General features: G+C 39.4%; 2 protein-coding genes and 1 long non-coding RNA gene across 6 annotated transcripts in view; 2 read left to right on the top strand and 1 right to left on the bottom strand.

Moving 5' to 3' along the window:
- Positions 1-25,465, top strand: part of LOC139672376 (uncharacterized) — a 48,959-nt gene that overhangs the window by 19,521 nt on the left and 3,973 nt on the right. The gene's annotated exons all lie outside the window — the stretch shown is intronic.
- LOC139671881 (claudin-22-like) lies at positions 16,902-17,555 on the top strand. Its single transcript, XM_071555178.1, has one exon. It carries the CDS (start codon positions 16,902-16,904, stop codon positions 17,553-17,555), a length of 654 nt encoding a protein of 217 aa, XP_071411279.1.
- Positions 20,188-25,465, bottom strand: part of WWC2 (WW and C2 domain containing 2) — a 103,203-nt gene continuing 97,925 nt past the window's right edge. For all 4 annotated transcript variants that reach the window (XM_071556285.1, XM_071556286.1, XM_071556287.1 and 1 more), the window contains 2 exons: positions 24,741-24,868; positions 20,188-22,791 (listed from right to left, as the gene is read on the bottom strand). In XM_071556285.1, the coding sequence (XP_071412386.1) occupies positions 22,725-22,791; positions 24,741-24,868 (195 nt within the window). In that variant the 3' untranslated portion in view covers positions 20,188-22,724. The remainder of the gene's footprint in view (positions 22,792-24,740; positions 24,869-25,465) is intronic.

Here is a 25,465-nt window from a genome sequence, read left to right as displayed (position 1 = left end):
AGATAGAGACTAACTTGAACAAAGGGAAAAGTTAAGTGGTTTCCTGGAAAGAGGCTGATACTTTTGATGACTTGCTCCACAGATTAACCTCTTTTCCTCCCTGAAAAAAGGATGTAGCAAGGCCTATGCATGCCTGTGGCAGGACAATGGGTCCTACATAGCTTTGGTACTTCTGTTACTTAGACAGTGCTTTTTCCAGATGTTTTCTGGCATTCATAAACAGTGTCTTCTTTGTCCCTGCCCAGATATATTGAATGAGTGCTTATTGATTTTTTTCTAATGCCTGGGAATGAGGCTTTTGAAACTTTGCTTTCCAGAATAGATACAGGCTGCATGGCTGACAGTCTGGGAATTTTTGACTGTGGGTCTAGTTTGCCCCACAGGCCTACCCAAACCTGGAATCTGTGTCTTAAAAGGGCTGTTGGTATATCCCCCATGTACCCCATCAGCCAGTGCAAACAAGGGAGCTTGGGTTTTTTTGACTGCATAGTTCTAAGTAGCTTCAACTCTCAGAAAGAGAGAAAAATGATGCAAGGTTTTTCTCTTCTGAGCTAATTAGTAATATCTATGATAGCATCGTGAGGAAGTCTGTGAGGAAGCCTTTTTGTAGCCCTAGGAGTTTATTGCTGATGACACAGAGCATGTCTTCATCATATTAGTGTGGTGTAAAAGCTGAATCTTGTCACAAAACTCTTGCACAGGACATATCTAAATTCAGGAAATTAGGTAATCTCAGGTACTACTGTTTTGAGCTTGCACATTATTGGGCAGAGCTTTGCTAGATTGTTCTGGTTCAATTTAGAAGTATTTTAGAGAGGAAGCATTTAATTTGTTTAGAGAAGATCTATCCCACTCTTGTCTAGAACAGCGCTCTTCTCTTTTTTGCAAGAACAAAATGGTCTCCCTGTAGCTAGGATACATATTTTATCTTACCATATAAAGGTTCTCAGCTGCTTTTCCCCTGCTAACTTATAAATGGGAATTTTCTCTCTTTTTTCACCTTCAAATATTTTAAGTGGCATATAATAGAAATTGCTTGATTTCTCTCACAAACCGGGGCTGAACAAAGAATCACTGCTGTTTATCTTCTAACCATTCAGAGCTTTTGTCTTCTACTGTGGCAGTGTATGATATTGAAATGTTAGCTTATAATTGGCAGAGCTGAGGTATTACAATAAGAAATCCAAATAAAACTGGTTCATTACATCTACTTCTGTTAAACATTAATTTTAAATTTAAATTACATGCTGGAAACAATTGTATTAGAAACACTTCTATGATTAAGAAGTTATTAAGAGTCACTAAAATCTTCCTTAGGCATACTTGTGTCTTATACTTTTATGTGTGTGTCTTAAAGCTGTTATGGCACTAGAAATAATATCTCACAATGCAGCTCTCCATAATTCCCACTGGTGTGCTGAAAGATAGTATTATGAACATCATTAAGAGCGTAGTCTAAGTTCCCATAACCTCTCTGTTAATTTGCATGGAGCTGTCTGAACTACAGCAAGTTAATACATTGCTAACAGGAATGTGAAGCACACTTATTCTTCCTGGCTATTAATATTACTGGGTGGGCACAGATGTGTTTTCATAGGATTTGTTTGCTTTCTAGGTATGTGCTAATGACAAGGGCACCCAGAATCTTGCTGGACACACTCAACTGATGAGAGCATTCTGTCACAAAAGCTTGATTCTACATTAAGCTGTGAAGCCCTTTTGTGTTTCCAAATGTCCCTGTGGAGTGGTGTTGGGAGCAATAGCAAGCAGGCTTTGCTCTAGATAAACGTAATGTATGGATCGTAGAGCAGGAGTGTTGGCTGAGTCCATGGGGCATGCACAGCCCTGTTTGGGGGCATGCATGTTCTGTGGGTCTAGCACTGGGCCATGAGGGTGCAACCCATGCATAGTAAAGAAGTAACTTGTGTTTGCCAGAGCAATTGAGTTAGGCTTTCTGCACATGCAGGTGTGCCTTGCTATGTTTGATGATCAAAAACTGGAAGCATAGATTTGGATAAAATTGCAGGACACCATAATCTGATACTCCAGGGGTGTGTCTGTTCTCCCTGTACTACCAGGCTACTGTTTTTATTTGCTGGTAAGGAAAGGAACAATGCTATAATCTTTCCAGATGTGGTGAAATAAATATTTTCTTAGAATAGAACATATTTGCCTGTATTTGCTACAGCCTTGAAGAAACGTGTTAGATTCCGTCAGATGGCGACGTGGTAAATTTAATAGATTCAACTTGTTTCTCACTGCCGGCAGCCTTCTGTGCCTTACAGATCTGTTTTTGCTGAGACCATTTCTAATGCTCAAAAGTTGGAAGTGGTTTTAAGTTGTTTGTTTAAAAGCTGTCAGCGAGCTGAGGAGAATGAATGTTTTCTTTAAGTAGCCTCAGGCTTCCCATCTGATCCTGGGCTGTGCTACTGCTAAGAATGGGGACCCAACTTAAGAGCAGAGAAAGAAGTGTTGTTACTTAGCACAGCACTGGTTGGAGTCTCAATGAACTTTTGCAATAATATTAAATGTGTCTTTTTCATCAGGCCCTCAGGGAAACTTACAGAAGGTTTTAATCTTTTCTTTTTGACTTAAAGTCCTTCAGGACCAGGCACTAACACTTTGTATGCTGTCATAGTATGTCTAGAAGCACTGCTCTGTTTATGCCTGGGATCGCTGAATAGCCGTATAGTGAAAGGGAAAGCAAATGGCGAATGACTCTCAATTGCTTTTGGTTGTGCTGACTGCACTGAGGTATTTGTTTAAATGAAAGCTTTTAGCATGAGTAGCTATGCACACAGAAACCAATTCAAGTTTTGAGAGTTCTACCTAAAATTTCTGTTTGCTTCCAGAACAGCTGTAAGGGTGAAATAAACAGAACAGTTTGACAGGAACCATATGCCCTTTCTCATGTTAGAGCTATAACCATCAACTTGTACATTATTGCACTAGCAATAAAATGTTTGTAGGCTACATAGTAAGGGCATTAGCAGTTAGTCTCTCAGATGCTGAAGAACTCAAGCTGCATTTAATTGAAAATCTTTGTCAGCTTGGGTCATAAGAGAAATTGTAATGTAAGAGAGGTAAGCACAATGTTGATCAATACTCTATTGTAACTTTCTCTGAGGTATGTCACCAGTTGGTTTGGTTTATGAATACACATAAACTGTGTCTGAAAATAAGCCCCTAAATGTCTCTTATTTAAGTGGAGAGGAAATTTATTTGTGGGGAAACTGCCTGGAATGGTTGTTCATCACTTTACTACTATTTGGTTGTGGTTTTGCAGAAATATGCTTTTACACCTTGCTTGTTTAAATACATAGCATCAGAAAACATAATGTATGTGAATGATTTTTTATGTGATTTCTTTAAAAGGACAAGTCCTACTTGAAAAGAAGTAAATCTGGCAAGTCAGGGACAGGTTGTGGTGCAGTAAATGATTCTAGCCTCTTGAACATGAATACCTAGAGACAATAGCACCATTAGCTTAAACTCCCTATTCTACAGTTATAAAAAGCTTAAAAATGCTACCACAGCCCTTTACAACACACACCCTCTTAGTGTTGAGCTTCTAATGTAATTTAGATGACTGTCAGGTCTGACTTTTAAGAAATTAAGTAGTGGCAAGTATAGCAAATTCTAATTTCCATTGCCATGTACAAAAGCCTGTGCCTCTGTTTGATGACTTGTTACACAATCTGAGAAGTTTTACATTTGAATACTTACAGGATATCAGCAAAGGAGCAGAGTTCTACTACAGCTTTCCAAAGCTGAAAAAGAGAAATAGAATGGAGACATAAGGGAAGGTGGTCTAGTTCTGCTTCACTTGCATTTAGTTCTTGAGGCTTATGCTTCCTATTTCTTTTGGCTTTCCAGTTATGCCTGACGTTGCAGTATAAGGAAGGTTTATACAATTCTTAGAGCTTGTTCCTAAGTAATCTTTTAGAGACATGGATTTTTTTAATTGATTTTTTTTTCCACAATCCTGTTAGGATAATAAAATGAAGGCAGCTATTCTTTACCTGAAGACATATCAGCCTAGTGGCATTTGCCATCAGATTAGGAATATAAAGCAGCAGGAGATTGATTAAAGCAAAATCTTGTTTCCTTGCAAATGTTACCACTGTCATGTCCTTCTAAGTTCTGGTTTGTGTTGTTATTGGGTGCTTCAGTGGTACCTGAGTTAGAAACAAAGATGTCTATTATTAATCAATACCTACCAAGGATATCTGGGACAAATTCTGATGTATTCTGAAGGGTCAATCAGGACTATCTGGAACAGAATAGATATTGGCAATATTACTTCCTGAGAACGAAGGAAGAAAGGAAGTAAAGAGTGCTTAGCCTTCTATATCTAATTTTGATGTCGCTGCTGTAATAAGAGATCCTGAAGTCGAATTTTTTTTTTCTTAGATATCTTGTTTAAAGAAAGTGTTAGACGACAGGGTTACAGTTGAAATTGGTAAAAGGTGTCATTCAGTTCAGAATTGCTTATTTTTGCACAAAAATAAAAATAGCTAATGCAATTTAAAAAAATCTTTTGGATTCAAAGATATGGGATGGGTAGCACTGACTGTGATTATAGGATTTGAGATTTATGGCTCACTTGTTTTTTACTCTCCAGGATGCTAATGGGATCGCAGAACTGTGTATTATTGGAATTTATGGGCAAATGGCAATGTAGCAACATGCTGAGTTGTTGGAAATTTTCATATTTACTGTTTCTTGATGGAAGACTCTGTGGAAATACATTTCCTAATTTGGTTTGGCTTTCTTGATGCTAGCAGATTCCTTGTAAGTTTATGGGAAATACTTCTGTAGTTCCTGCTAGGATATGCAGAATGACAAGACCTGTGGGAATGTAAGAAATTAGGTTTTTTTAATTGCCTTTATGAAACTAAATATAGGCAGCTTATGGCAGAAATGACATGTCCATGAAGGACTTCTTTCTATGAAGTAAAGGTAAATCACCTTTTTGGGATGAATCCTGTTCTCGGAATTTGTGCACAAAAGAGTTTTGATGCATTAATAAGCACTGGAGGACCTATCTGAGACAGTGATTCATCAGGAATGAGAAGGAAGGATATAAGGAACAAAGCACATACATATTGCTTTTCCTTTCTGTATTTGCCTCACTTGGAATCCAGAAAAAAATCAGGCATCTGTGGGTGATCAAAAAGCTATACCATTGTATGTCTGTTAATGCAAATATTGGAGCTGCTGTGTACTTTTCACTCTCCATTCTCGCAGGATGAAGGGGTTACAGCAGGGTCGCTGTTTAGATCCATGCTGGTCTATACCCCAGATACCTTAATTTGGTAGAGTTAAGTAGTGAATTATGTGCTGCCTAAATGACAGACACTTGCTTTCCTTGTGTGGATTTGCTTTTTTATTCATTACTGGATTGTACTTATGGCATGTTCTTACTCTTTCCTGATTTATAATGGATCTCTTTATTGAATTATTGAGCAAAACTTTTAAATAAAACATCAAGGAATTCTATTATCAATTCTCCTACAGTCATAAGATGTATCAATGCTTAGGACCACTTTCCTCATCAGAATACTGACACTGCCAGACATTCCTAAATGTGCTGTGCACTAAAATGTTTGTCCAATAGAGCCTTTTTTCCTTTGAAAGTGAAATGATTTGCCTTATAAAATTCAGAATTAGATTGCTACTTGTAAAATATCTTCCACAGTAACTGCTTTGTTCTTCCTGGCCACCTTAGAGGTGCAATAGGTTTATAGGTAAAGAGAAACAAGGTACTTGGAGACAATATGGTTAAATTGCTTCTTAAAAGTACATCCATTACAAGAGCTGAATCCAGACTATGAAACTGAATTGTGATTATTTCTCAGCAATTCAGTTTGTGTGAAAATCAAAACTTGAGCTCCCATCTTCTCATGGCCACTTGTGTAAACTCTATGTGTTAATGGTTTTGTTTGTTTGAATTTGTCTGCTTATTTCAATGCATTAAAACTGACTTTATAGTTCTGATTTGTGTTAACAATAATTTTATGTTGCTTTCGAGCTTCTTGTCATGTCCATAGAACCTGTAAGTCTGGGTTTTTTAGCCTGGACGGGACTAGTGTTTAGTTTGCACATAACAACACAAAGAGAAGGCATAAAGCACTGTTCAGTTATTCCAGAACCCCAAGAAATAGTTTGAAGTGTAAGTATCATGCTTCAAGGGTAGATGAGGCTAGTGGGAACAGCATTCAGTTCCTGAAAATAAAGCATATGATTCCCAAAAAATGAAATTTGGAACTGCTTGTCTTTTTTAATAAGTGAAATACCAAAAGGAATATGCATATTTATATTTGAATGTTTAACTTCTGTGGGTGCTATTTAAATATATGATATATGTTTTTGCCATCTGGCTATTATTCTTTCTGCTTGGAGTTGTTAGTATGTTTTCAGTTGAAACTCTTTGAACTCTTGTAAATAACTGATTTTCCAATGCCCTGCCCATTCCCCCTCACCCCCATTTAAAACAAAAATTAAGCAAGGGAGTCAAAGACAGTTCAAGATGTATTTAGATACAAACTGCCTTTGGAATCCTGTGACAACCTGCCTCCCTGACTGCTTCTCATACCAGATTCTAACAACAGGGTTTCTTTGCTTTATGATCTGAATTATTTTATTTTTGCCTTCAGGGCCCTAGATATGTCTTTATAAATTAGGTTTTTATCTGTATCAGGTGCTTCTGGCATTGCAGAGTCTCAAGATTTCTATATTAATTATCTAATATTTCACATATGTAGCATTTCAAAGATATTTTTTATGCTTTAGTTTGCAGCATTTCTGTGAGGCACACTCCCAAAGACAGCTTCTTGTCCCAGATTGCCCAGCTGACTGTAAATCTATCTTTTCTTTACTGAGGAAATGTTAGTAGGCTGCTCTTGGGCAGCTCTCAGCTTTCTGTCAGCTACTGCTTTTTCCCTGAGCTGTTGGAAACTCTGAAGTTATGCATCTGTAGCTTCTGTTTCATTTGCAGAAGTTATTAATTTCTGCCTTTAATTCCTAATCCAACTGGCAGTGGGAATTGTGGCAGCCCCAGGCTGTGCTGCAATATTTGACACTGTACAACCTTCTACTGAAACTTTAGTATCTTCAATCACAGTCAGAGATATTTTCATTTGTTACTGGTTATTTACGTCACTTATTAGGCTCCAGCAGTGGGCTGTTCTCTGATGCAGAGCTAAATCATACAAAAACAAAGGAGACAGGGGTTTTGTTATCTTTTTGCCATGGGATCTCCCAAACTTTTCCCTGGCCTGCTTCTCCTGGTCTTACACAAGTAATGTAGCTCTGTAGTTAACAGCGGCTCAAAAGGCTCTGTTACACTGAGTTCAAAACTGTGATGCAACACTGTTGTTGTCAGCTGATAAAAGCTGTTCTCTCCTCAGACTGGCTTCATCCCAGCTGGTCTCCTCAGCCCCAGGAGGATTGCTGCCTTTGCAGCCTGGGCTACCCCACACCAGCTGGGGGTAGAACCGTGTTTTCCTGTACAAGGCTGAGGAGCCACTTTATTTGCTACATATTGTGACACATGGTCTAACCACAAGAAAAGTAAATGTTCTGTGTGGTAGCTGTGAGATGATTTGAACACACTAATGTTTTCTATACCGTAGCAAATAATCCAAGAGATGTGACTGCTCTCTAACTAAGCAAGAGAAAGTGCCACAGGTACGTACACTGATTTTCTTTTTCTTCTCATATGCACTGTGCCTCATGCAGGCCCCATATTTAGTGATGCCGAAAGGGTTTTTGTTCTGATTTTCACATTTTGTAGATTTTAGGAACACAGTAGTTGTAGATTTTTAGAAGGTTAATATTTCTAACAGTTTAAGTTTAATGCCTTTCTATCACTACCCCTGTCCCAGAACAGGGAGCTCAAATTCCTTTAGTTAATTAATCTTGTTTAGACTCCTTTCCAAGGTAAAGAGCTGAAGGATGTCAGAAGGCCTACAGAACGAAACATAAACATAGGTCAGAGTAACCCAAAAGTCAGAACTTGATGAACTCCAAGAGACCTTTGTGTGCCCAAGGAAGAAGAGTTGATGAAGGCAGAGGGTCTTGACGACCCCAGACCCAATTCCAGGGGGTTGGACCAGGGGTGGGACTGGGGCTGGACTGAGAAATGTGTAAAGCAATGATTGGAGGGATCTTATTATAAAAGCCATGGAAACAAGAACTAAGACACATGCATGTCACCCTGTATTCCTGTGGGCTGTAGGCCCTGTGATATTAAAGGACCTTTACTTTTTATCTTACCCTACACTAACGTGGCTCAAAGTCCCTTTTTTGGGGGGAAGGGTCATTCACGGCATCATTAGGAATTGAGCTCTGGATCTTTAACAAGATATTCCAGAGCTATATCCTTTCCCTTCCCTTTCCGCAAGCCATCTCACTTTCAGCCTTTCACAATCTGGACATAGTTTGATTCTGATTCAGAAATCTGTAAAAGGTTGCCTCTCTCTTGCATTTGTGGAGATGAAATAGGAGTTCAGCAGGGAGCTCAGTGATCAAACATTTCTAAAAGCAAACCACTTGCAGAGGTGAGAGGCAAAGAACTTCTGTCAGGGCTACATGGAGGGATATCAGCAGGGAGTAGAGGAAGGGGAATGCTTGCCAGCCCCCATCTTCTTCCATACACATGCTAGGAGCTGGGAGGTGTCCTTGTCTTCTCAGCATCATCAGAAGTCTGTGTGTGTGTGCACGTGTGCATGCACCATAAAAAATGCTAATATCATACCAGAATTAAAAAAGAGAGCAAATCATAAACTGAATGTGGTTTAATGATGATAACAACAACAAAAACTATGTCCTTTTAGGGACTGCAACAACAGGAGAGTAGTGTGTAAGAGAGAAGACAATGTCCATCTCTGTGACACATGGTGTCAATCTTGGGGTTGTTCTGTGCAGGGCCAGGAGCTGAACTCGATGATCCTTGTAGTCCTTTCCAACTCAGGGTATTCTAGGATATTCACCACTAGGTGCTGTTGCTTAAGAAAGGAGGACAAAAAGAGAGAACATGAACATGACCTTAGAAAATACAATCTATATTCCAGTGCTTCATTAGAACAGGTTGCTTAGAAATGCTGTGTTTATTCTATCAGCAGAGACTGTTTTTTTAAAGAAAAGCTAAGCAACTATCTATTAGTTGTGATTTGCTTTATTTTGTCTTGTAAGAGAAAAATGGATAAAAGTACTTGTAATGATTCCTCAAATTTACATGGAAACTAGATGTGATTTTATTCCACCTTTGTAGGGAAACACTGCAGGTTAAAGATTTTTCTTCACCCTGCTGTCAGTGGTGTTCCTGTGGGTTGTGGTCTGTGTAACTGGACATGTAGGTCAGATAGAGTTCACTTGCACTCTTTGAGGGATATAATGCCCCATTTTTCCCTCTACCACAACGGCAGAAAATTCTGTGATCATTGTCCTGCAGAGAAGTGATAATTAGGTAAAGAGAATCATGATAATATGCTGTAGCATAAAGGGCTTTTATATGAGTACGGATGTATTGCTCCCAACCACTGAATCTCTACTTTATGAAAATCATCATGCACTTGGTGTGAGGGGCACCTTCCTCATCTTATGCCATCTGTGCATCTGGCAGAATATTACAGGAAAGTCATTTGTACATCCACCTGGGAGTGTATCCTTCCTATTAAAAAGGAAAAAAACCCCATTTTTAGATCATATCTTATGGTAGAAAATACTAGATTTCAAGCAGACTACTGCTGAGATAATTCACTTTTTTCCATGGTATTTCTTGGGCTAGAGTTCTTGTTCTACCAAAACACAGACATCAGAATACCAATATACCAAAAACATGGTGTTCACAATATTTTTCAACTTCAGCAAAGACAAAACCTTTTTGTCTTAAAGTGCATGGTGAACATGAGCATAACTATGACAATCGTATTGGTAGTGGTATGAAAGAACAGAGGTTTGTTTTCCCACACCAGTTGTCTTATGGAATGATAGTGTGCACACTGTATTGATCCCTGACAGTGGCTATGCACAATCACCATAAGAGAGATCACCACTCTTTCATCTGCTAGAGCTAATTGTATGTATAATAAGCTAGGGTCTTTTAGCATAAACAATACCTCTGCATAAGGACATTAAAGAGATGTACCAAAAACAGTAGTGTTGAGATAGTGAATTAGTGTGCTGGTTTGGGCTGTGATAGAGTTTTGTTCACATTAGCTGGTATGGGGCTGGATGTTGTCACTCACTGAGCTGTGCTTACACAAAGTTAAGGCCTTTTCTGCTCCTCATCCCACTCCTCCAGTGAGGAGGCTGGGGGTGCACAGGGAGCTGGGAGGGGACACAACTGGGATAGCTGACCCCAAGTGACCACAGGGATATTCTGTACCATATGGTGTCATGCTCCACATACAGAGCTAGGGGAAGAAGGAAGGGGTGGATGTTCAGAGTTTTGCCATTTGTCTTTCCAACTCATTACATTTTGCTTTCATGTGTGCCTTTGTTTTCTTTATGAAACTGTCTTTACCTCAACCCATGAGTTTTCTTACTTTTACCCTTCTGATTTTCTCCCCAGTCCTGGGGGTGGGAAATGAGCAAGTGGTAGCACAGGGCTTGGTTACCAGCTGGGGTTAAACCATGACAGAAGAGTAATGAACATCACATAAGAACTAGGGACTAGTAGATAAATGATCTAGAAGTGAGTTTATAATTACAGGGGATAAAATGATGCAAGGCAAAATTGAGCAGTGGAAGTTGTCATTGTAAGGTGCATTGGGTGCAACAAGTGTGTGCTTCAGTGGAAATTTGCAGGGGAAGGGGTCCATCAAGGCTACTAAACACGATGATGTAGATTTAAAGTTCATACTCAGAGATTTTTATACTGTAGGGTGAAGACAGTAGCAATCTATCCTTACCATGTTATATTCTTTTCCTGCTGGGTTAGATAAAATTTTGGCTTGTCCTGGCATAGTACTGCCATTCTTGTATTAGCAAATGTGCCTTTGCAAATGTATGCCATAACATATCTGTCTTTATACATTCCCCTAAATGATGTAGTTGCTGCCATTCATCTACATGCAGTTTTGTACAAAATAATACAGAGACTTGAGTATATTGCAGAATAGTCACTTTCCCAGTATCTCTTCCTTGGTACTATGTAAATTAAAAGTAGATTCTTGTGACAGACCAAAGAATTGAAAGCAAATGTCTGCTCAAGTGAACACAGGTTATCTTCATATTGGGGAATACCCATTTTGATACTCTTCACAAGTGTTTTCTTGCACTCAGAACCTAAGCTTTTTCACTGTCTTTTCATTTACTACCATAAATTTGTTCAGCTTCTTTCCTCCCTTCCCCCAAATCTCAATATGGTAGATGAGCAAAATGCCACAGGTACCCCACACTTCCTTCACTTGTCAAAAATTCTTGTGACTCATTTCACCTTCTGGCTAGATTGATGTCAAAAGGTATGTGCAGTCTTCTAATTTATGGTTAACAAGTCTGCATTATCTTTGTAATCCCAATTGTCATGCAATAACAATTCCTCATGTAGGTTCAGCTGGGTACTACAAATAATTTCTCATAAATTCACTCACATTAAGAAACGTATCTTAAGAAATGAGAAAGCTTATTATAATAATTGTTTGCAGGTGTTAAATGAAAAGCATTACACAAATATGTATGTGTAACACTCTATTAAACCAGAATCTCATAAAAAGGGATGCACAGTGATAAAGAAACCTACACATTTCACAACTAAAAAAATCAATTCCTTAGGCTTCCATCATTCAAGGAAATCACATTTCAATTACTCAAATGACATGAGTTTTCATACTTACAGTAATCTCCTGTATTGACGGTATATCCAAAATAATTCCCTGAAGAATAAGGCTAATTTTCTAACCCAGTCAACCCTCACTTTGAAGTCTGGATTGGGATGGTGATGGAAAAGTTTCTGCAAATGTTGAAGTACTGAGCCTTAAAGCATTCTTTATTCTTCCAGTATAATGATGGCAAATCTACCCTCTCTTATTTCAACCTTTGAATAAGTCCCTAAAGCAGAAATCAACAGTTTCACTTTGCTGTGCTTGACTCTTTCAGTGCCTTTCCATTCCAGATCTTGTGCAACTGCCATTAATTCTACATGACATCCTATTTCAAGCTTTTGATTAATCATAAAGAAGTGAAACTCTTAGCAAGATCTTTCAATCACAGAAGTACATTTCTTTTGCATACATACCAGCCTCTTGTTAAAGTTGCTGAGTGAATTATATCCAGTGTTTGAAGAGGGGAGGTATGCAAGTTTGGGCAGTCCCTCCAATACTGAAAAGCTGGGAACATTCCCTTTTGAGAAAGGAGGTCCTATTCAGAAGGCCAGTGATGGCTGCGCCTTTTTCCCTTGTGAGAGGGTTCTGCAGCCCCTTCCTGGCTGTTCTGAAGGTGGTGAGTCCTCACCTCCTACTGCTGTCCAGTTTGCCTTGCTGAGCCGGTCCTGGCGCACAGCGCTGTGGCACCGTCTGCAGCCTCTGGGGTGTCCTCACTGCCTCTGCCAGGAGAGGCAATCAGAAGAGGTGACATGGCCTTTTGGGTGAAACCTGAGGCTCTACCAATACAAATAATACATTTTTTGTCAAGTTCAGTTAGATGTAGGTCAGTATGGATAGCAGTGTAGGTTGTGTTATTTGCTTGGTGTTTCAGTGTTTTCACTGAGGAGCACATTGGATATGCAAACTCCAAAGAAGCTCCAGCATCACAGAGAAATGGGTTCTTAGCTGGGTAAGACAACACTAACTCTTGTAACTTTCAGTTCAAGGAATAAGGTCGAAAGCAAAAGACTGGATGAATGAACTCACTTGTAGTAAGCTGCTGAAGACAGTACCTTGCTAGCTTCTGACAGCAGCTGTGTTTCACTGGCTCTAACTACCACTGGCATAGAACATCTGGACACTAGCTTTTATTACCATCTTTTTCACATGTATCCATAAAATGGGAACCTAAAATTGAGAGATCTGTGAATGATTCATGACAGTACTTGATATTTAAATGAGCAACAAAAAGTATTTAGGGAACTCCATGACTGTCTTCAGGTTAGAGAAAATTATAATAGTGACAGGGGAATGCTATTGGAGATCATTGTACTTAACAGATGACCACATTTTTGGACCACTGAAAAAGAATAAAAAGCCCACAAAATGAACATGATTATGCTTTATGAAGGAGCTAAAAGTATAGGAAACAGCCAGTCTCATAATACAGCTTTTGTGGTATTAAATTACCTAATCACAAGCTGAGGTACTGCACCTGAGATTTTTTTCCCTCTTACAGTGACCATGGAATATTGGGATAATTGTGTGGGCTGCAGAGTTGTGTAAAGACAACAACTCCCTACTGCTCTTTGCAGCTGGTAAAGTATTAGTATATCTATCTCTCACCGTGGAGGCTCCCAGAAGAGTTAGTGGAGCTTTTGAGGGGCTATGTATTACTCGCAGTAAGATTCAGAATCCTTGTATTCAGCCTGAAATGGTTTCATGGGGAGTAAAAATCTAATGCACTTAATTGCATAAAATTATATGCATGCTGGCCACCCCCATTCTGCTTTAGTGTAGTCAGAATCCATTTGCAAAATGATGCTTGGAGTTAGTTTGAGTGACTGCTGTGATCTCCAATGCTTTAAAAATATTCCTGAGCCTGTAGGAGCATAATCACAACCTGTGTCATATTCTTCACAGGAATTGTGTGTAACATGAGGTATGAAAGCTCAGTGTCTCACAGAACTGGCTGCTGAAACAGTCCAGTGGCAACAGGAACGAGCGTAGGATGTACTACTCTGTGTGTCTGTGACAAGTGCCTGGCTTCAGTGGGGCTGAGGCTTTTGAGTCCCTGCTGGCCACCTGCACGGGGCAGGCAGTAAAAGCCTGACCAGAAGACTCCTCTGCACCTCAGTTCCTACTGGCTCAGATTATTTTAGCTGTGTAAGCCTCTGTAGGGTGGTATCCCTGCATGTTGCATACATCAGGCTTTAAAGTCTATAGGGAAAAAATAGTAGGGAAAAGAAATACTCTAAACCCAGTCAAAACTCCCTCTAAATTCATCCTCATCTTCCTTACCTGAAAACACAGTGGTCAGTGACAGCTGTACCTGTTCTTCCTTTACTTCTTCCAAGCTTGTGTTGGACAGAGTCCTTGCTGCTGAGGCTGGCAGGAGGAGCAGGGAGAGGAGAGGCAGAGGTGTCCTGGGGCAGCTCACTTGTCCATGGGCTCCTGGCACTGGCTGTGGAGGTCCCTGGCAGGCAGATTCCCCAGGGCAGCTCTCAGTGGGCATCTCCACTGAAACTCCTTATGACGTTTCGAGTCTCCTGTCTCAGGCTGTGCAGTTGTCAGCACATGTTTCTTCTCCTGGCAATTTAACAGTGAACCCTGGGCTTATGTTTTAAATTTCCCTGAGCAGTAGGACAGAAACTGATGGGAGCCCAATTCTTGCCCTTAGGCTTTATAAGAACTCTGACATGTCACCGTCCATGTAGGCACAAGTCTACCAAAATAAAATTACTTTGAGAATGAGACATTTTTAGATGGGAGAGAAAGGAAGAAATAACAGTGGGTAGCAAAAGTGTGAAAGAAGGACAAGTGAGATCAGACTAAGGCAGTGACTGACCTAAGAAAGAACATATCTCAGTTCAGCTGAGATTTTCACAAGATCAGGAAGTCCCGAGCAAAGGCATTTCAGACCTTGTTGCTATCCTGGTGACAAGGCAAGTGTTACCTTTCTTATTTTCATCCCACTGCTGCCTTGGAAGAACAAGGATTATATATAATCTTATTCAGGATAGTTTAAGGAAGCTTTGCTTGTCCTAAGTTAGTGCATCATTAATAGTAAGTTGCAGAACTTAACTGGCAGATCTTACTAAGGCAACAGTACCAATGCTCTGATGGCTAAAATTTAAAGGCTGGTATACTGTTCCAGCTGTGCTCAACATTTGCAAAATGAATAGACTTCACATGCTTAATCCTGTGTTCTCACACAATATTGACTTGGAATTAGGAGCAGAGAAAATGCTCCCAGTCCAGAGAATGTTCCCAGTCCAGAGAAGTGCAACAGGCTTCCAATAAGTCTGTCATTAAGTGTGATTTTTAATGTCAGATAAGAACATAGTCCCTGAAGGAGGAGAATCACTACAGAAGTGTGGTTGTTTATCTCAAAAATTATTCCAATGGCACTATGGAGATTCTCAGTGAAAGTCATGATGATTTCCAGAACTAGCATTTTTGCTCTGAACAGAGAATGAGGAGAAAAACAACTCCCAAATCTGTAAATACAATCTGGAGCTTGAATGAAGGAGTGAATGTAAGATTGGTCTGTTTTCTTTTGCCTAGTGGATGGCCAAAGTTACAGACTTGCTTGCATCAATTTGTTCCCAATGTAGTCAATCATATCCTTGGTGATTCCTGCTTTTCTGCACGGTAATCTTTTGGCCAAGGAAAAGCTGTCGGACTGATAAAGGGAAATAGAGCACCTTTGCTTATGTTGATTCTTCACAGCTTGTGACAGGAAAAAACCCCAAGGGTTAGAAATTATCTCTCCATACAGAAACAGGGAAGAAGAGATCTTCTCACAGTGACAGTTCTTAATGATACCCTTCAGGATTTTGGAAACCTTCAAAAGCAGTGCTGTGTTTTCCAATCACATAATCCATGTTGTGCAACTGGGAATTAAAATATGCTGATATTTACATTATCACTTCTAGAAAATGAAGTCCAGAAAGACTGGAAAGCATCTCTGGTTCATACACATATGTTCATGCTGCTCAGCTCCCTTCTGTAAAGGTTGTGCTGTTACATGTGGGGAGGGGAACAGCAAACAGATGTTCCCCTTGCTGACCCTGTAGTCAAGTAGTGTAGCTGACATGAGCAGGAAAAAAGCTGGGCTTTCTAATGGGGTAATGGCATAATGGTGTCTTGCTTTGATCAGAGAGGTGTACCAGGCATTCCTCGCCCTGGGAGCACTGAGTGCCAAATGTTGCTGATATAGATACCAAGTGTGTACGCTGTGGGCCATCTGGGACATGGGCTTTAGGAAAGGGGACACTGAGCTGGTGTAAGTTGCTACCATGGTATTGCTGAAGTCCTGGGGCAGGTAAAGTTGATGATCTGCCCAGATTCATTATGGTGGAGGGATGTCTAGGATTTCATTTTCTATGGTACTTGCACCATACCCGTCTCCTTTTCCCCTTAAAAGTCTGTCAAAACAAAGCCCATTTTAAAAGAAGTGAATGTAGAAAATGTGAAGCATAAGGATCTTTTACAAAGCATCTTTTACAGTGCTGGGGTCATAAAACAGGGCAGTGGAAGATAAGCCATTATGTATGTTGAGGAAGCCTAAGAATAAAGATTATAGGCAAACAGTCTACCTTTCTTTACAAGGCCTTGATTTACATCCCTGAAATCTCAAATTTAGCTATTACAATGAAGTCCTGTTGCACACAGAGCTGCCTTTTTATCACCACTTAAAATCTAATTAATCCGTATTGAAGCACAAAGATTTCTGTTGTGTTTTAGGGTGAGGGGTCATAGAGCCCTCTTTGTTCATCCTCAGGCTTGTAATCATCAGGCATTGGGATATAATTTTACCAAGCAAATTGGAAGGTAACAGATCAAATCCTTATCGGAAAGCCTAACTCATGGTTTAGTGAAGCCCTTCGTCCTTTACGTGAAACTTTATATTCATGAAGAACAAAAAAGTGTTTCAGAGCTCGCAAAGGGTTAACAGCAAGGGCTTATATTTGGGGCAGCAGAGAACTAAAACCATCATAGCTTCCACCATCACTCAAGGTAGCAGTTGGTACAGAACTGCTGGGGAAACCTCCCTCCTCCTCAAGCTTTCAGGACTCTGCTCTTACAATGGCCTTGGTCTATCAACCAATGATGCAATTAAGTGGCATACTGTTCTCTCTGTTGGGATGGGTCCTGTCCTGTCTCACCACCTATCTACCCCAGTGGAAAAATCTTAACTTGGAACTGAATGAACTGGAGATCTGGACCATGGGACTCTGGCAAGCTTGTGTTGTCCAGGAAGAAGGGGGAATGCAATGCAAGGACTTTGATTCTTTCCTAGCTTTGCCTCCAGAGCTCAGGATTTCTAGGATTTTGATGTTTTTTTCCAATGGATCAGGGCTTTTGGGCCTTTTGCTCTCAGGATTTGGGTTGGACTGTTTGAAAATTGGTGAAAGACAACAAGAACAAAAGAAAAGGTTGTTGCTGTTTGGAGGAATGCTCGTCTGGATATCGGGGATTACAGCTATTGTCCCAGTTTCCTGGGTTGCCCATTCCACAGTCCAGGAGTTTTGGGATGAGAATATACCAGACATTGTTCCCAGGTGGGATTTTGGGGAAGCATTGTTTGTTGGCTGGCTTGCTGGATTTTGTCTTATATTAGGAGGATCCCTACTTAATTGCACAGCCTGTTCCAGTGAAGTCCATGCGTCTTCGGTCCATTACGCAGTAGCAGAACAGCAGGATCAGTGTCAATGCTTGGAAACCGAAACTAGGCCTTAAAATGCAAGGTTTTAAGCAGTACAGAAATACTGTCCTATCTTTTCCAAATCCCAGCACAAGCCAGAAGCTTGTTCCAGTAGTAATTCAAAGGCCTCTTTGTTACCTAGCTGATTTCCTAAATTTATGTCTGTTTTCTCCATAAACTGGTATTGGAAGGTGATGTGTTTTCTCACCTGGGGAACTGCCTAAAACTGTGTTTCACAGCAAAATGCTGAAGTTTTTGTGGACTCTGCAGAAGAGCTGCTTTTGTTTTCTCAATTGCACTGTAAAAATCTTGAAAATGAATATGCATGTTCTCTTACAGCTTGGTTTTCAACCAAAATGTGCTTCCTTTTTTATGCAGCCAATGAAATGAGCCTCAAAGCTTGACTAGCTGTTGCAATTTTTCCCTTGCCTAATGCAGTGATGTACAAACTAGAGGAGATTCCCTATCCTAAACAGTCTATAAATACCTGCATTGCATCAAATGTTTTTTCTGTGTATTTGGAAATAGGTTTCTGAAATTGTAGCAAGCTTTACAGATCTGTTTTTGTATATGGGGTGTGATGGTGTGGGTGCCTCATATCCAGCAAGTCGTGTTTTCCCAGTCTGCCACATTAAACTGCCCATACAATTTATTCTAAGTCATTCTGGCACCTGCATAATTTATGCATCAAAAATAGGCTGAGAAATGTTACTTTAAAAAATAGTTACATTATCTTCTTCAGATACAGTCTTGAGGCATTATGCATCCTATCGATGATTCGTTAAGCTCTGTTCAGTCATGTTCGGAACATGTTGCTGTGCAATCTCTAACTTTAAACACAACATTTCACTTGCCACAGAGCAGACAGCCTCCTTTTCTCTAAGTGAAAGTGCATCAGTGCGATAATAAAATTAATTTGAAAACAAACTATGAGATGCCCAAACTAGCAGAACTGCTGTAATGCTTTAGCAGAAAAAGGGAAAGCCAAGTATCTGCTTTTCTTAAAAACTAAACTAAACCCAAAACTAATGAAAGGTGAGCCCAGCTGTGGCCATACCTTTCTGCTTCTGGTTTATCACACCACCTCCTAGTCCCCCAAACACTGCACATGGAACCAGGCAACATAAAGCAGGAGGGAGGGGGAGAAGTATTCCATGCTTCATAAAGCATTGTTTTAACTTCTGCTTATTTACAGTATGACAAAGAATTTGCCTCCAAGAGTCAGCAGTTTGGTGCTTCTGTGACTGCAAAAAATGGCACTGGCACACAGGCTACAGTTGGCTGGATTTCTGTTGTCTGTGCTAGGATGGATTTTAACCAGTACCTATAACTATTCACTAGCCTGGAAAAATCTCAGCTTTGATTTAAATGTACTGGAGCTTCGACCATGGGACTCTGGCAAACCTGTATAGTTCAAGGTGTAGGGGAACATAGTGTAAAGATTTTGGTTCTTTCCTAGCTTTGCCTCTAGAATTCAAAATTTCCAGGATTTTAGTGTCTACATCAAATGGACTAGAACTTCTGAGTGTTGTGGTTTCCAGCCTTTGTTTGGACTGCCTGAAGATGGATGATACAGAGCAGAAGCTAAAGAAACAGCTGTTACTACTTGGAGGAATACTCCTGTGGATGGATGTCTGCAGTCCCTGTTTCATGGCTGGTTTGGTGGATTTTTTTATAATTCTAGGGGGATCTCTACCCCTCTCCACAATCTGCTTATCATCTGACTGTCAATTATCAGAGCCGTCTGCAATGGCAGATATATAAGATGCCCATCAACATCTGGAAATTGGAAAACTTTGAAAAGGGTTCATACCAGGTCTTCCGATTTCTTACTCTTGCATTACAGTAAGAAAAATCTGCTGAACAGACAGGTCCCTGTTTACAAGATTGGGGGAGGGATTCTTTCTTACTAAGTAGTACACACCACTGTATTTCTCCCAAAGGTGATCAACTGCAGATTTTGGGTGTGTAGTATGGCTTTGGGCTTTTATAGAGTGAGCATAAAATTTTTAATCTCTAGGCCTGCACAGAGGCTTGGCTGTATCCTAAACAGTAGAACTCCTACGGGGCCTGCTTTAAACAATGTACTTTTTACAAAAATAGTATTAGTTTAAGTCAAACAGTTTGTGGTGCCAGTTCAATATGCATTCCAAAAACCTCATGCAGTACAACCTTGAATGAAGTTCACTGGGCCTGTATCATTTACAGTAAACTAAACATTCTCAGACATAAGTCCTGTAATACAAGAGTCTCCATCATGTCTCTGTGAGAGAGAGAGAATAAGACCACCTTGTATCCCTGCCCAATCTCTCCCTCTCTCTCTAAGGAAAGCCAGTATTTCTGAATAATCCTGAGGTATTGTCCAGTGGAGTGGACCGTGTTCATTGTTGCTGCAGTTTTGACTTCATGAATGTACAAAACTACCTTCAAGTACATGAATCAGTTTCTATATAATTTACACCCTAAAAGCTGTCAGTGATTGAGGTGAACTTTCTACAAAATGCCATGATTTTACAGTGACAAAGCTGTAGCAGCCATCTGTTTCTGCAAAGAGCATATAAAGAGATAGAACAGCAATAAAAGAATTAAATAAAACACTGGTCTGGAAAAGAGCTTTGTTAAAAAAATGTATTTTCCAATCACTGAAACACATGAAAAGTGCAGAGACAAGTTAATCTATGCGATGTACTTGCATACTCTTACAGACAAAATTAGAACAGAAACAGATTCAGAATATAACCTGATTAAATATTTAGTTCAGTCCTGAGCATTTTATATTTAATACAGTATAAACATAGCAATAGTAAAAAGAAAAATAATCTTAAAGTTATTTGATTTGTGCTCTACTACAATTTCTGCTAAACTTTGCTCATTTGGCTAAATATTCTTGTACCAGTAATATTTAATTTTATATATATGCAACTGCAGTGACATTGGTACCTGGCAATAGAACTAATTACATTCTTCATACCCTGCTGTGCAGAGTAAATTCCACTTCAAGAGGAATATTTATAACTTTAAACTGATGGGAGCTTATTTGTATGTGGTATTTTAGCTTATTCAATTGAGCGTTTCAAGTGTGAATAAGCTGAATTAGTAAAAACCCGCAAAACTCCAAACCCAGAATTGTTAAAAGCTGCCTATAAATATGTACAACTTTACCAATCTGGAAAACTGAGAGCATGAATATGTATAAGTCTCTCATTTTCAAATGAGTTTTGCAAGCTGAAGCCAGCAATACTTAAGTTTTGACCTCACCTCATGCTTACAAATCAGAGAATAATAAGGTTTTTTTGGAAATTACTCAACATGTGAGGAAAATCAGCTAATCTGGCAAGAATTTAGACAGCTCTAAGTATTTTTCACAATGGCATCCTTAATGTCAAATATTTTTATGTCCAGAACTGAACTATATTAAACAGAACATAAATAAGACAGTAAATAAATAAAAGAAAAATCATAAAGTACACCTCTAAATATCTTTCTACAAACAAATTATACAATCAAATTGAGAAGTTGAAACTGTCAACCTTCATTTCACCTCTACATTAAATAATTCTAGATTTATTTTGTGTTTGTTTTTTAATTGACCTTTCAAACATGAATGTTATCTCAAACCCAGGACACAAAAACCAAAGGGGGCATCATAAAAGATGTTCAATCAGTCATCTTGCCCCAAACAGTACAGTTGGCTATACATTTCAGTGAACTGATGTATCTGTGCATACGAAAACCCTTGGGTGTTACACAGACCTCTCAAAATTGTCACGTTGAATTTAAGACAGCTGCTACCATATTGTGGTTATATTTGTTTCCATTTTTTCACCAAGTAATTATAGCATTTCTGAGAGATGAAGTCCATGCACTGTGGCTTGTTGCTCGGGGAAGAAAACTAGGTAGTGAATGAAATGCATCTGAATGCAACATATTAAGGAGAAAATGAAATAATTCTGCTCTCTGCAATGTCCCACTACTTACACAGTACAAGAGATAAGAACCCAACTGCTTTACCAAGACAGGACTGCTTAAACACCTACCTATGTCTAATGTTCTGGACTTCTAACAGAAGTCATCCAAACTGTCTGTGATGAAGCAGCCTGCTAGGAAGTAGCAAGCCATTCACATCAATTCATTAAACCTGTACACCCGCAACTGAATACAGGGTCCACTGTGTATTTTTAGAAATGTTATTTATTGTACCGAAATATGTGCAGACCTCTAGGCTGCAGCTTTTTCAGAAAGGGTTTCCCTTACCAACAGGACTTCTGATAACTTAGCATGTGACAGATTTTTCTCCGAGTACAAATACTTTGATGAAACATCTTCATATTTGTAAACCTAACATACACCTTTATTTATTCCTAGTTGGCAATCAGACAGCCCCCTAGGACAAAAGATTAACAGAGAGAAACTCTCAGTTTGAACTGTACAGTGGATACGCTGATTTCAATGTTGGTATTATGCATTTGATTCATCCCATTCAGAAAGCAGCTGCCCCTTTTGGTAGTTTCATAATAAGTTTTTAGGGTTACTTGTCTGCCTTGCCTTTCTCATTCTCCTGCAGATGCAAGAAACCTTTTAGTGCAGGTTAAAGTACTGTAAATTCACAAAACTAAATGCTGTCTCTTCCTACAAGGTACTGAAAAACAAAAGCAGAAGAAATTTGTTTTCAGAAACAAAATTCCAGTGCGGGTGATGAATGCAATTAGCAGCTGTTGTGAGGCAGCCTGGATGTTTTGGAAAGGAGCTTACACTTGTGGCTAACTTTAAAAGTCACACTTGTACAAAAATATTGTATGGCAAAACAGCCATCTTCACAGTCTGCTCACATGAAAATAGTGAAAAGATAAACAATTGTCTGTTGAACATAATTTTTCTCAAGACAGTGCAGTTCAACAGGATGCTTGCTTAGTACTGCCTTAGTTCCTTTGTTCCATCTATACAAAATAAAAACACACATGCGATACATACAAACTGTACAAAATCAGCATCAGTATACCAAAATTAATCTACTTTGGTTTTCTGGTGGTTGGGGGTTTTTTGCCATTTTTTACATTACAACAATTCAATTCGCTGTATTTTACAAATAAACATATCAACAGTGAATGTAAAATAGAAGATCGTTGAAAGCACATCACTGACACTACAAAGTTCATCTAAAAAGAGATGAACAAATGGAAAAACACTTCAGTGAAAAACCATAATTACACATCATCAGCTGGAAGGGTTGGTATACTGATCTTTGCTCGTGTAAAGTACGCTATCTTCTCCCTGAAATTAGAAAAGAAAACAAGGTTTTATTTTACCATTCGTGGCATGACTCCAATGTCATCTACTGTACAGCACAGTCCTTTAAAACAGAGGTTTGGAAAATACACAGTGAATTTATTTACAACAAGTGTGTCACATTCATGTGACATAATTCCCTTCTTAGGCAGATTTATGTATAAAGCAGCTCCAATTTTGACACAGGAAAATATCAATATTTCATTAATAGCTGCAATGGTAAGACTGAAATATTGATCCAGTCACTGAACTTCCTATGATGGTATTTTCAGTGGAGGGACAAAAAGGCAAAATAAATTATTTTATCCTGACATGGGAAGAGGGTAGGGGGTGGGAACAGTTGTGTCTGGGCAAGACTCAGAGAAGCAGAATTGTTAACCCATTCTCCAGTTGCTTCCCCTGTGCTGTTCCCATTTCTGACTCCTATGACCTGAGAAATTACTGAAGCGTAACAACTTTACACAGGCTTGCCTAGCAGCAGCCCAGAAAGCAGAAGATAAGTACCAGGGACTTAAAAATTAAAGCTTGGAAGAGTCATTCTTCTTGACAGCTTCAAAAATGCCTCTCTGTGATTGGGCTGAGGCCACAGCACTGTAACAAACCCACCTAGCAGGGCACATACAATTCCGCCTCCGCAGTAAGTATTTCTCCAGAAGACTAAACAATGTTTTTCACTGGTGAAGCTTGAGTTCCCAAGAGAAACAGTAGCTCAAAATAAAATCAACTAGCTAAACTGGATTCCTCCTCCTAGTTGTGTGGTGACTAGAAGATAAAGGACAATGGAGCTTTTTGATATCCCCCTTGCAAGGGAAATGAAGTCTTGAGCACTATTACATGTTCTGGTAGATTTAGGCAGCAGTTTGTGATGACTGTTAAATGACCAGCACTGACCAAAACTCCTTCTCAAGACTTGCACATAAGGTGAAAACTGCTCTCAGTGTCGCACTAAACAACTCAGCTGTTCTTCTTTGCTGAGTAACTCCTTTCCTTTCTCTCTTGCTTTGATTGCATCACTTACAGCTGTGGTTTGCAATACATATCACCTCACAGGCCCTTACTTGCTTACAGATTTCTCCAGCTGCTCACAAATGAGGGTTAAAAAATGATATATATCTCACATTTATTAGCAGCTGACTTTCACTTCCAATAAAGGAATCCAATCAAACTTTAAAAACATGTGTTACTGACAAAACAGATCAAATTAACTTGCAGTATTGTTTCTATGTTCAAGAACAAGCACGGTATTTTTCAATCAAAATATTTGTATTTATTTTCATATGTAAGTGTGGCCTTCAGGCTACAAGTCCTGCCACTTACTTTAAGAATTTAGACCAGTTAGAATTAAGATTTGAGATAGAAAGTGTTCATTCTGGCTTATGGTAAGCAAGAACAGTTAATTATTTGCTTCAAGTAATTGGTTGCTGTTCCCACAACCAGATGGAGAAGGGAAACAAAAAGAAGGAAGGATTCAAGATCTTCCTTGAGCAAGGTACAAGTAGTGCTTAATCAGTTCCCTGATGAGATTTATCCTGTTCTACTTCTCCTTGAGGGGTGATTTGCTCCAGGCACCTGTCATCACTGGAAGAGATGTCATGACTTAAAGCCTACTGTCAACCTCCTGTGGGTGAGGTGAGGCACAGCAACAGCCACACACGTGCCTGCCTACAGCAGATGTTACACAGGTCTGAAACCCCCTTTGGCTTCCTCATCACATCCCAGCTGACACACTGACACCTCTGACACATGAGCAACTACCCAGGCCTGGTTCTTTGAAACTCCGACTTAGAGCCACGTTAGAAATTCGTGATGCTTCTGGCAATTCAAAAGCACGTGGACTTTTGACTAATATTACAGGGCATGTCTGATTATATCTAGAAAGAATTCATGTTACTTCACTACATTAGAAAGAGCATGAATAGCAGAACAGGCCCTACCTGAATGACTGCACCTGCAGCGGCACTTTCTGGCTCTGCTCCCGCAGCCGGCACACATCCTTAGAAGCTTTCCTCATCAATTTCTCAGCACTTAAGCCTTGTTTCTGCTCTTCTTTTGACTGATCAGCCTGCAACAAGAAAAATAACTGCATTTTGCTGATAATGAACATCTACTCATGTCAAAGAAATGAGAGATTCTTCTGTGTCAAGGAAAACACTTGGCAGTGTTAGATTTACTGTTGGACTCAGTGATATTGGAAGTTTTTTCCAAACTAAATCAATGTATGATAATCTCTATATAAAGGGTCAGCAACACAGAAGACTAACATCACAAACCTAAGCCATGGGCACAAAATAAGTTAACAGGGTTTTTCCTAAAAAAATAGAGCAAATCCCACGCCATCACAGGTGGCTACTAGGTTTTATAAATTTTGATGAGATATTTTTTAAGGATATAATTAGACAATACCTAAATTTGTACGAGCACATGTTGTCTATCCAAGTATCTTTTTAGAACTGGGATCCACTGATTTTCTTTCCGTGTAAAACACTTTTATTTCCTAATGAAAGCTCTCAGGAAAGGTACCTATACATACTCTAAAACTTACTACTAACGTAGTTACCTATACCTACTCTACAGAAAAACAGGGGAAGGTGTGCTCTCAAAATAAGCTTTCAAGTTTTGTTATCTTGTTAGCAAGGAAAATGAACTTTTGTGCTTGTAT

This window comes from Pithys albifrons, chromosome 5 (genome assembly GCF_047495875.1).
Source record: "Pithys albifrons albifrons isolate INPA30051 chromosome 5, PitAlb_v1, whole genome shotgun sequence".
NCBI lineage: Eukaryota > Metazoa > Chordata > Aves > Passeriformes > Thamnophilidae > Pithys > Pithys albifrons.
The sequence above is the reverse complement of the archived record's forward strand: the minus strand, read 5'-3'. Positions and strand labels throughout refer to the sequence as shown.